The sequence below is a fragment of the Ambystoma mexicanum genome, chromosome 12 (assembly GCF_040938575.1).
Source record: "Ambystoma mexicanum isolate Mex_15411 chromosome 12, UKY_AmexF1_1, whole genome shotgun sequence".
NCBI lineage: Eukaryota > Metazoa > Chordata > Amphibia > Caudata > Ambystomatidae > Ambystoma > Ambystoma mexicanum.
The window spans coordinates 287,697,370-287,709,698 of NC_090936.1; the positions used below are offsets into that span (position 1 = coordinate 287,697,370).

Here is a 12,329-nt window from a genome sequence, read left to right on the forward strand (position 1 = left end):
CTTATTTTTTAGTGCCTTCTTTTAATGCTGTGGGAGGGAGAGATTTGCACTTCCTCAAAGTCCCAATGAGTTCCTTTCTCCACCACTTTCTGTTCAGTGACCACTTTCCCATGCTTGTAGGTCACATTCTTTGCTCCTGATGTGATCTCCAACTTGTTCAGTTCCCTTCCTAATTGCTTTACTCTATCATTTACCATAGTGTCCACTTTCTTGAACAACACTGTTATTATGCAAAAAGTTTCAGTGAGTTTTTGGCTAGCTCCGAGTTCATCCATTATAGATACCATTAGAACAGCTTGTGCGTCTATCTTGCATTCAAGTGCCATCATAATGTTCCCCATTGTAACTTCGTCAACCGAACTTGTTTCCCCAGCAAGGGCTGATTCAGTGCCCTCGTCGTATCAGATGAATCAGAGTGTGTGGCAAAGACTGTCATGTCTGGAGTATATGACAAACTTATCCCCTCGTTATCATCTAGGTTTGTTGTCGTCGGCAGCCTTTTCTCACCCCCCAATGAGGCTCTTTTTAAGTTTGTGACGAAGTTCAATAAGGAGTTATTGTCAATTGCCTCTGCCAGCTGCTTTTCTTTATTCTCCGCCATTGATTCTGAGGAGTGTCTGATCTGCTGCTTATCTTTAGCTCCAAAGAAGGCTGTAATTTCCGCTTGTGTGGGCAGGTCTAGTTTGGAGTTTTTAGTGGCGTTGTACTTATTGCCACTGCGTAGGTTAGGGCGTTTATGTTGCATGCGAAAATTTCTCAGTCCCCTTGCGCGTCATTGTTTGGTTTGGCATCGGGTCCAAACCCCAAACCCGTGTTTGTCTTTTACACAGGTCATAGCTCTTCAGGTTCACGTATTATGTAGCTCAATTGATCGTATCTCTTGGGACGGCTAGCTATGTGCAAAGCCGTAGCAATTCTTTACAGTACAGGTGGCGCGTTTAAATGATCCATGTAGCTTTGAGAGAAGTTGACGTAATTGATTATATACCCCTCAACACATTAGCAGGCTGTTTAGTTATTTATGCAGCATACTCCCACTCTTAGCTGCTTACCTCTAATGTTCGTATGCCAATGTTAGAGCGGCGGCAATGTCCTGCGGCTTTCTTCCTCGATGTTAGCGTGCCCCTGCGACCACCAGAACACCGGCCCACACTTCAGCACACCGCTGTGCTCCGCAAAATACAGACTTTTTGAGGGATAAGCCTCCTCCCCAGTCACATTGCAAGCGTGGAAAGACTTGGCAGAAGTCAAGGAAACGTTTGGAATTTCGGCAGCAGCTGGATAGTGTTAGGGCCTATGTTGTAAAATCTCACTATTTCGAGGCCTTTGGTGGTCTTGTCTCGTCGCGGCTGGATGTAGCGTCAAGTCCACCACCTCACAATGTTTGTTCATAGACGAGATCTTGGATCCAGTCTTGTCCATCTTGAATAAAGGTTGCCAGCTACACTCTTTGTATCCAAGTCTTTTTGCATGGGGAGTGCTTTATTCTCTTTAAAAATATCCAAAAATATCCCCAAGATGCTCTTTTTGTCTGTCTGTTCTTGGAGCTTTTTTTTGCAGATAGAGGAGCACTGCTTCGTTGTCAACTCTGGTTTGTAAAGACCTGATGAAGGATTCTATGTAGATTAGCTTAGTATGGATCATTGCTAGTAACCTTGCTGGGTCCTTGTCATGATTCCTGCCCCTCATGTCCACAGCCCTCCAGGATGTTCGGCTGGAGCCAGGCCACGATCACCTACATGGCCCTCAAGGGCCTCTCCATCCCTCCAAAGACCCACTTGGAGTCAGACTTAGCGCTTGTGGCACCAGACTCACTCACTCCCATAGGATAACATTGGGGATTGGACTTGTAGTGCATTGATGGGGAGAAGATGGATGCCCCCACATATTTTGGTTCCCAGAACTGCATGTGCCGTGCAGTCTTTTGGGTGTGGTTCAGCCCAGAGACACCTGGGATGCCCAGAGACTATTTAAGCCACGCCCAGGCTGAGAAACATGCTTTGTGTTTTCTGCACCTGCAGTGTGACACTCGCCGTGTTCGGATCAGTCTCCAGTAGGCCTGCATCTTTCTTCTGCGCTCAGCTCCTGCAAGAACAAGAACACCGTTAGGAACAGCCTTACCTTGCGGCGCTTCTGCCCATCATTCATAGCTTCTTCTGTTCTGCGGGCATCTTCGGCGGTGTCATTCCCATTCCGGCACGCCGCTTCCTAGGGAAAAGAACAGAAAAAAGACATTAGTAAGCATTCAGCAATTCTTTGATTATTTTTAAAGACTGCATGAGCTTCAAACGCTTACCTGAATCCCAACCGCTCTGGGGGAACTCTGTCTCCGGAACTTCTCATCCATCTGCAAGAGGGAAAAGACACTCCAGGTTAGCGTGGAAACATCTAGAGGCGCCGTATACCGCGCTTACTCACCGCATTTCTTCTTCATAACCGGCATCCACGCTGAAAACGTCGCGGCACCTAAAAGACACAGAAATAGAACTCAGTTCAATACAAATATGAAAGGGTTGCATCGCACATCGCGCTCTCACTCACCTTCAGCACTACTCATCTCAGCAGCACGTTGCTATCCCTGGATGCCGGCCATCATCTAAGGAAGGAAAGGAACGAAGTTAGAGAACTGTTCAAAAGACTCATTATACTTACCTGTTTGACTCTTGCCAGTGAAGTAACTGGGCAGCAAGAGCCTGCATCAATCAACACGCCCCTGTGCTGAAAGCAGGACTGTGAGCACACTTTCCAAGAAAACCAGGCCCAGTCTCCAGTCGAGTAGACTCCAGGGAAGGGTTCGAGGTCATAAGAGGTCAGAACAGGCTGACTGACGTCCCCGTGGATGCCAGGTGAGTGTTACAGTCCTTAACAGTCTCATTCATAGTTTCATACAACTTTGTAAACGCAGCCATTGCAATAGAAATAGCCGACATAATGTTCCAGTGGGGTTGGAAGGTCGTTGAATTTAGCAGGTTATTTGGGCCTTGCAAGGTTTGAGGTGAAAAGATATCATCTTTGAGCGTGAAATACGAAAGTGCTGCCAAATCTGGTTGCAGCTCGGCAGGCTCAGTTACCACATCTGTTGAAAAGGATATCAGGCATGGGTGCATCTTTGCAAGTAGCTGCATTTAATCTGACGCCATGGTTGTCCTCTCCATGTTTCTAAAGATTTGACTAGCATTATCCTGGGAAGTTAACATGGCATTGGTCTTGCTTAGTAAGATTAGTGAAGGCCTTCTGCTTGGCTTGCTGTTCACTGTACCTTTTTTCCCCCTTTGATCTAGTTTTTCCATGATAACAGCAATATGTCTAGCCAGCCTACGAACTAAGATTGACGACTCGCTCTTTTCTTTTTCCACCTTCTATTTTTGATTTCGTGAGTTATTGATGTGTGGAAATATTTTCTTTACTGGAGTTTGGGCCAATATTGGACATGTCTCGCTTTTATTTGCTTTCATACTACTTACCACCCACAGAGTCCTTTTTCCAAAGTCTTTCGCCTTTCCAGCCCAGCTCTGCCTGATCTTGGGGTGGACACACGACAGCAGTTGCCGTAAACATCGCCTTCGTTTTATCAGTGTTTGATCTTTGTCTTCCACTTGAGGTCGCACTTGTGTCCCGTGTCTGGGGGTGGTAACTTGGGGTCAAGTGGCATTTGCTTTGACTAGATTGATCGAAAGGGGAGCCAGAGATATAAACCTAGTATCTCCACAGTCCCAACATTTCCTTTAGCTGACAAGGATTTCATTATCTAGCGTCGCACTAGTTTGATTAATGCTTTGTTAGGCTGTTTTGCAGAAAGTTAAAGGAAACTGGTAAAATCTTACCCCATCCGTTCCGATGAGGACCAAAATCAGACCTCGGTGCCTCACTGTCTGTGCAAGCCGGGGAACACAGGAAACGCACTTGCACACACTCCACGATGCTCCACGTCTGGGGTGAGGTATTTCACCGCTGAGTCTGCCCTCAAATTAAGAGCCGCAAGGAAAGACTGCAATAAAGTGTCCACATGGGAAACACACTCCGACACTCAGCAACGCTCCGCTTCTGGGATGAGGTATTTCACAGCTTCAGCCCACCTCCAAGGTAAGAGCAGCAATACTGCAACTGAAAGATAAAGGCAACCTGGCCATCCTCCTTTTTTTAAATCTATCAGCAGCCTTCGACCTGGTAGACCATAAAATCCTGACTAAACACTTAACCTCAGTATCAGCCTTCTCACCAAGTGCTGCCAGTTGGATTTAGTCCTTCCTCTCTAACAGAACCACTAGGGTTTTTGCGCCTTCAGCATCCATGCCACCATTTACCATCCACTGTGGAGTTCTGCAGGGCTCCTGCGTCTCGCCCACGCTCTATAATATTTTTACTAAGCTCCTCTTTGACCGACTTGACAATCTGGGTATCACCTACACCAATTATGCGGATGACACCCAGATCCTCATCGCACTCACTGGCTGCTATACTAAAGACACTAAAATGATCAACAACATCCATCTAGAGAACCAAGCTTGGATGGCCATTCATAGTCTGTTTAAACGACGATAAGACTGAACTTCTGATAATCAGTTCCCAAGCTTGTTTAAACAAATTAGAAAAACACTACTCTACATTTATCATTGATGGGAACACCATAAACGTTTCCATTGAAGTCCAAACGCTTGGGGTATACCTAGACTCCACTCTATTGCAAAAAAAAAAAAAAACAAGTTAATACTACAGCCTCATCCACGGCCTACACTAAAACTCATAAATGCCTGCAAACCTTTCTTATCTACCAACAGTTGCATTACTCTAGCTAGAGCACTGATCCTCTAGAAGCTGGATTACTGTAATACCCTATTCCTTGGTTCATCCTCACAGAACCTAAACAAACTTCAAGTTCTTCAGAACAATATCTGAAGATCAGCCCTAAACATCCCTTGCTCCAGTCACATCTCATCCTTCAGAAGAGATGCACTTTGGTTACCCGTATGTGACGGAATCACACTACGCTCGCTAGTCATCCCTCACAAGTGCCTCTCTAACACAGCCCCGAAATACTTGATAGACAAATTCTCTAGACATCAGGCAAACAGACCCAGCAGATCCAACTACCTCAACCAACTCACCATCCCAAAATACAATTGAAAAACGGCACGTGGTTCCAGTTTCCCAGTGCTAGCGGCCAAATGCTGGAACTCCCTCCCTCCCAGACATCAGAGCAGAGCCATCTTTTTGGTCTCTCAGAGCCAAGAAAAAATCCGGGCTCTTAGCCTAAACACCCATCTAGCATAGCTAACTCTTTTTACACAACTTAAGGTATTTTTCTGCATAGACAAACTGTCCACTTTGTGTTTGCGCTTGTACCTCTAGGTATTGCAACAAATATATATGTTTACTGTAAATATGAATTTTCCTGAATCCTGTAGCTTTGTAAAAACCTGTTTTTGTTTGTAAGGTGATCTGTAACCCACCATGTACCTAGTATAAGCGCCCAGATAGCCCTGCGTTAGGTGCGCTATATAAGTAAATAAACTGAACAAAGTGTCCACACCTGAAACGCACTCGCACACACTTTGGATTCGAGCTCCAAGTTCTTTGCCTAAAGTTGGTGTATTTTACTTTAGCCGTACCACGTTTGGCTACCTATTGTGGCTACTAGTGTCCCAACATGGCCATTCCGCAAGGATTTTCGTTTGTCCCTTACCCATATTTATTCTAGCCCTTCTTCCTGACCTGTGAGGGCAGGAACATCCTTATATGGACTTCCACTGTCTGGGAAAGCTGATGCTTTTCGCAGACAAATGCAGGGCTATGTGTATTTTCTTCTGGGAAGTGGGTTGGGACTGTCTGGTCCCACCTATAAACTAGTTTCAGCTTGTCTAAATGGTATGCATGAGCTGTGCCACCAGTGGACCACTTTGGTATGTGTATGTGTGTGTGTGGGCCGGATCATTGGCTAGTGGGAGTTTCAACTCTTACCTGGCTTTTGGATACAAAGGGGACCCCTGCACCCATTCGAGAGAAATCCTGGAAAACCAGGAAGAAATCTGAAGGAGCCAAGTATCCTGTCCACCTGTCAGATGTGCAAGGAGACTGTGCACCCGTTGGAAGAAGGCCTGGCGACCAACTTCTACTGCTGCCCTGGAAGAGCCCTGTCTTGTAGGTGATCTTGAGAAGTCCTGCGAGGGAGCTTTGACCCTTGAAGTGGAGGAAACATCCATTCTCAATGTCCGCTCAAAGTCCTGCGAAGAAGAGCCCTTAAAAGTGCCCCTTGTTCCCCCATTGGCTGCCCAGCCCAGAGTTTGGGCTACCTTGCTGCAGATGTCGCCGTTCCCCATTGAGGCCTGGAACTTTGGGGATCGACAGCTTGTGCTACAGGACCCCCCCCCCTATGCCAAATTTCTTTGTGGTCCCAACATCAACGGGACCCGAGATAAGTCTGAGCGCAACAAGTGCATTGGTGGGTGTTGTCCAAAACAGCTTTCCTTCATCTCGTCCTATGCTGAGGGGCCCTACATTGAGTTCATCTGCATTCTCTAGCCTGAAGACCTTGCACCAGCATTTGTCGCTAACCAGAGAAGTGCTCAAACATGCAACCCCTGGGGATCAAGGACCGGAGCGGACATCGGGAAAAGTGACCTTGGACCCTCTTCTGAAGACCTGCCAAGTCCGAAAAAGAATCAGAGTAGCCCGGGTGAGTTGTGACAGTACTTACCTGAACCCCTAACTCCCTTTTAAAAGTTTTGTAACTTTTAGAAAGTTTTACGTTTGTCTTTGCAATTGCTTGTTCACACAGGCATTCCGTAAGTGGGGCACATTTCTATTAGCTAGAACAACTAGTCCTCTACCCTTTGGAACTGTTCCTTGGAGCCCAGAAGCCCTCAACTAGTTTGTCTCACAAAACTGTGTGAAACTTTGGTGAACCTCTGGGCACAATGCCCCGTACATCTTAGGATGGACTTCTAAAGTCAGCGTTGTATCTCAGTGGGCCTGTAGTGCTACGTACTAATACTTACTTTCCTTTGAAGGTGTTTGTTATCTATTTTGCACTACTCGATTGATTGTTTATATGTATCTTTGATTTAGTATTATGTGATATTATTTGCTAGTAGTAATTTCTCATTGTGTTATATAGCCATAAATAAATAAGTATTTGTATAACTGCTTGTCGAAGTGTGTTCCTTGACTTTTTTTCTGTGTGTGCTTATTAAGGACTGCTAACCAGGCTCACCCCTCCTGGGACTTAGCTTTGCTACCTTGAACTGGTTTGCTGGTTTGGCTACAGCTCCCAGAGTTGTCCCTGTTATTAAACTAGATTGGCCATCTGTACATCTGTCCACCAGGTCAGAGTGTAGAAAATCAGTGCCCATTTAGTAAGATGTGCTTTGCTAGCCTTTGCCTATAAAACCTGTATGTCAGAACATTCACATAGTTCTTCCAATAGAGGGATCATTTTATATTTTAATCTTTTGGCTGGTAAACAAAGGATCGAGAGCTGGTCCACACTGTCTTTTAGTGGTAGTGCAGTATAATTCGATAGTGCACATATCGTTTTTGGTAGGTCAAAGTAATTACTTTTCTTGTACACATGGGGAGTTGTGAACTGAGAAAAACATGTTGAATATTTGGAAGCTAAAGGATTTGGCGTTGACCACCTCAATTGTTAAGAATTGTAGTAGTAAGTGAATCATTTGTAGGAACATTACATGATTAAGGTTCCCTGAAAAATGTCAGCACTGTTGGAATTGGAGAAATAACATAGTGATGTAAAAATAAAAAAGAAGGGCTAATGATTTTCTTACTCGTGTAGTTGATGGTTGATAATTCTGGGTATAGTAAGATATCCGGTGTATGTTCTGGGGGTCTTGTAGTATTTAAGTTGAGCAATTACTGGGGGTCTTGTAGTATTTAAGTTGAGCAATTACTGCACAAGATGTGTTGCCAGTTGGGGCCTGTAAAGAGATGTAATTTAAGAAATCAATTACTGTTTAAAGCATAACTATTTCTGGAACTTTTCTGGACTTAAGGGATATCAAGATACATTGAATTTCCTTTGTTATATGATCCCACATTACTTGGGAAGGTCTAATCTAGGTTTAAATTGCACCTTTGCCATATTTCAGAACTTGGTTTAATTGTAGTCTTGGGTGGCGGGTAGTTAAGACTGAAGGTAAATTTTTGATCAAAGGAGATGCCGTATTGTTTGCAGTTACTAAGGGATGATTGTTGGGCATCTTACAAAGGTAGACTGGAGAGTTTACCCATTTGTCTTTGGGTCCATTCTGTTTCCCCCAACCTGGTGTACTTTCATAACAAGTTTGGTTGGTATTAGAATGGCTTAGCCCGAGGAATGGATTGTTGGTACCCACTATCTCAATTATACAGCTGTTATTTCCCCAATTGCCTCAACTGGTTTTCTTGCCAACATTTCCATGCAAATGTTTGAAATCTAAGCATTGTCTCAAGTCTTTGTATTTATGCCTTTTTTTTTCCTTCCAGGATGGAAAATTATCTTATTATGAAATGGAACCGGAGTACAGTGTGGACATCGATGTTGACATTGACTGGCCAATTGCAGAGCAAAGGGTGCTGAAGTAAGGCTATTCTTTGCAAATTACAGTACCTTTTCTGAAAATAGTGGTAAATTGTAGTTCCTGTTGGCCATCTACATGCCATTGAAATTTTGTACTTGATTAACATGACTTTAATTGACAAAAGGTGGCAAGGGTGCCAATCAAGGATCATTGCTCCTACCTTCTTATCTTGCTTTAAGAAGTACAGATTGGGAGTTTGTGCCATGCTGGTGTTACTGTCATGATGCCTACCCAGACCAAGTCCAGCAATCCCGGAAGCAGGCATCAAGTTATCCCAAGCCAGCCCAATAACCCCTGCTAGGGGCTATTTGGGTGCAGTCCTGGCGCCTATGGCGCCAGGCTCATATGGAAAGTCAGTCCTGGCGCCATAGGCGCCAGGCTCATAGATTAAAATTTACCTAATGCAGACCATGCTGCAAACTTACCTGATGCAGACCATGCTGCAAGAGCTCCAAGCCCAAAGAGGGTTGGAAGGGACTACTTTACCTAGGGATTATTTTTTACTCGGGTGGGGCTGGGGAGGAATACTTACCTGGGACTACTTTGGAGGCTATTTAAACCACGCCCGAAGAGCAGCACACGCTTCGCGTTATTCTGCATCCAGCAGCGTAACGCTCACCGTGCCTGCAAGTCTGCATCCAGTCTTCTGCCACGCCTGCCTCGAGTTTGGAACTCCTAGAAAAATGGAGAAAGAAGGAGAAAAGGTTAGAACAAGAGCAATACCTTTCGATCCTTACCTGAATTCCCGATCCATCGCGCCTTCGAGCTGGAAGAAAGTTATTTTATGCGCGTCGCCTCGCCTGCTGCAGTGCCGCGCTGAACTCACCGGCCTTCGCAGCATCTTCACATTCCACCGCATCCTCCTACATGTTCCCGCCGCACTCCGGCACCTAAGGAGAAGACAAGAACAGCAAGGTGAGCCAAGGGAATACACAGAGGAATATTAGTTACCCCCCATAAACTTACCTGATTTTACCACCGGGGGTACTATTCCTCTTCACGGGTTGGTGCAGCTTCCACTGCATCTTCGCCGTACCCCGGCCCCTAAGCGGAAACAAAAGGACAGCAGTGTGAAACAAAGGAACTAACCAGGGGAACCCTCCTCACCACAATAGACTTACCTGATTTTACCGCCGGAGGTATTATTCCCCGAGATTTCATACTTTCTCTCAGCGCCTGAATAAGGGAGAAAGCAATAGGTTACATATTGACATTATTTTATCGAACTGTGTTGGAAAATACAAATCCTACCAGAATATTACCGGTTGCCACAAGGAACTCTTCACTAAGGTTAAGCTGCAACCTGCAAGGAATCGGACAAGAGTGAAAGTCAGGCATTTGAACTCTTACGAACTACATACTTACGGCGTCTTGCCGGGAATCTCGGAGTCAATATTGTTCTGGAACTCACCAATTCCTTCGAGCCAGTCAAGCAACTGGTTATCAACGTGCCCCTGCGCTCAATGGAGGATGGCAAGCTCATCTTTTCAAACCATCAGGTGAGACTATAAGAGGGGACATCAAAGGTGATCTGTGGGGAGAACAGCAGGGTTGGGGGGGGGGATTTACGCTCAACTCCACGGGTGGTTAATTCCCTTTCTCCATTTGCCGAAGAATATACCTACGGGCCAAGCAAACAAAGCTAGGTGGGCCCGTCCAGTCTGTCATCTCGGCCCTACGCGCCACATTGGTGGAGACCGCAGCTGTCCAGTTCAGATCGACGCCTCTGTGGGAGCCAGGTGAGCGTACCAGTTACTCGCAGGGTGTACGTCTGTTCTATGGTACACACTCAGCTTCTCACCAATGCAAGATCCAGTGCAGGAGGATACTTTATTCAAGAGGAGTTGGTACTGGTTAAATGATGATATTCGTATAGGTTTGCTCAAATGACTATAAATTAAACATCTGGTTTCAATCCCTTGTCCTCCATTGTTCATGCATTGACTTGCCGACATCTATGAAAGTACCAGGGATCTAAATTAAGGTTGGCTAAGCCAGAGCCAAAAGTAGCTCCTGGATATCCTGCATTAACCAGTGACCAGGAGCTAGCAAAAGGGGAACAAGGAGCTAGCACATTCCACAAATCTAACTTCAGCATACAATGCAAATGTATAATGATGTCCTTTATGACCCCTAATGCTTAAAATGTTGTGTAGATGTGTTCTGATGTTTAGTTATTGATTGTCCTACACCTAAAGTTAAATTCACATAGGTGTTTGTTTGGCATCAGTTGGCCTTGGGAGTCAAAAGTATCTCCTGGTAACTGTTGGTGTCAAGCTAACTGGGCTCTTCCAGACTACATGCAGGAGCTAAATAGCCCCCAGCTCCTCTCAATATCAATCCCTCTAGCTTCTTGTGTCCCATTCTGGAAAGGGATCTTCTGGGCCCAAACACCATCCCTTGGTTACAGAAAAATGTTAGGACTTTATAAGACTATCCTTGGGCCATACAGTAACTCCAACTCTTTGTATAAATCTGTACCACTCATGGTAATAGTAGTGTAGCAGAGCAGCCAGGGTTATCCTAGGAGGGCGAGAGGGCTATAGGAAGGTAATGTAAGGAACTCATGGTGGCAACAGTAAAGACAGACACAAGTGATCACAGTTCAAGGGTGTTTAATAAACTGAATGCAGGTTGGAAAAACGCCTAATCTAAACCTAAATCTAAGATGGGAGCAAACGTCGACCATTAAATGAAAATAATGCACTCCTTGTGGCATAGTGTCAAATAAAAAGGGGCCTATACTAAGAATCCTATTGCCAAACCTTACAACTAATATAAAAAGAGTGTGGGAGCTATGGGGGTGGAGGGGGAGGTGCATAGAGTAAGGGACAGGTTAGCCGGGACCCAGATCAAAACCTTCGAATAATGTGAAGCAGACTTCGACCTGAGGGAAAATCAACAATTTCCCTGTGTCCAACTGAGGCATTGGCTGGCTCACCCAGAAATGAAATGTGCAGGGACTCGTGGGCTTACACCGTCTGAGAAATACTTAAACACCGACAAAGGAGAGAAGAAAGTAGTAGTGAATATCTACAAACCTATTAAAGAGGGGGAGGTCCCCCCGAGCAAACCGTACATCGAGAAATGGGAAGCCGACACAGAAGCCACAATTGATATGGTCGAATGGGCAAAACTGTGGGGGCAAATAACAAAACTGACCAGATCAATTAAAATCAGAGAGATCTGGATAAAACTAATTGTGCAGTGGCACATAACCCCGACCAGACTCCAAAGGATATACCAAAAAGTGTCACAACAATGCTGGAGGAAGTGCTGACAGATAGGCACCTGGAGTCACATATGGTGGAACTGCCCAAAAATAGACCAATACCGGGAGACCATCCACGCAGCGATTGAACAGGTGTTGGGAGTTAAATGCGGAGGGAACAGGGGGTTAGCCATGATAGGATTAAACGGAGCCCTGGGGGGAAATCCAGATGAAAGCTCACCAGAAACTCTACATCATTATGATGATGGTGGCGGCTCCGGTCCTAGCGCGCAAATGGAAATCTGCGCAACTTCCCCCAGACCATGAGTGGATCGCAAAAATATGGTCACTTCTCACTACGGAATGGCTAACCTACTCACCACAAGGAGATCACCTCAAGTTCAACACAGAATGGTCAGCATTGCTGAGATATCTCAAGGACTGAGTGCGTTGGGCATGGTGCCGTAGAGCCATGTGCCGCCTGGGAATAATTCCCAATCAGGAAGACGGAAGACGAAGACTTGTAAAAGACACAGAAATCAGGG

The 12,329-nt window shown here is 45.4% G+C and overlaps 1 protein-coding gene across 1 annotated transcript in view; it reads left to right on the forward strand.

Annotated features, from left to right (window-relative positions):
• Positions 1 to 12,329, forward strand: part of CMAS (cytidine monophosphate N-acetylneuraminic acid synthetase) — a 177,446-nt gene that overhangs the window by 77,441 nt on the left and 87,676 nt on the right. The window contains exon 6 of the mRNA XM_069628448.1: positions 8,479 to 8,573. Coding sequence (XP_069484549.1) covers positions 8,479 to 8,573 — 95 coding nt within the window. The remainder of the gene's footprint in view (positions 1 to 8,478; positions 8,574 to 12,329) is intronic.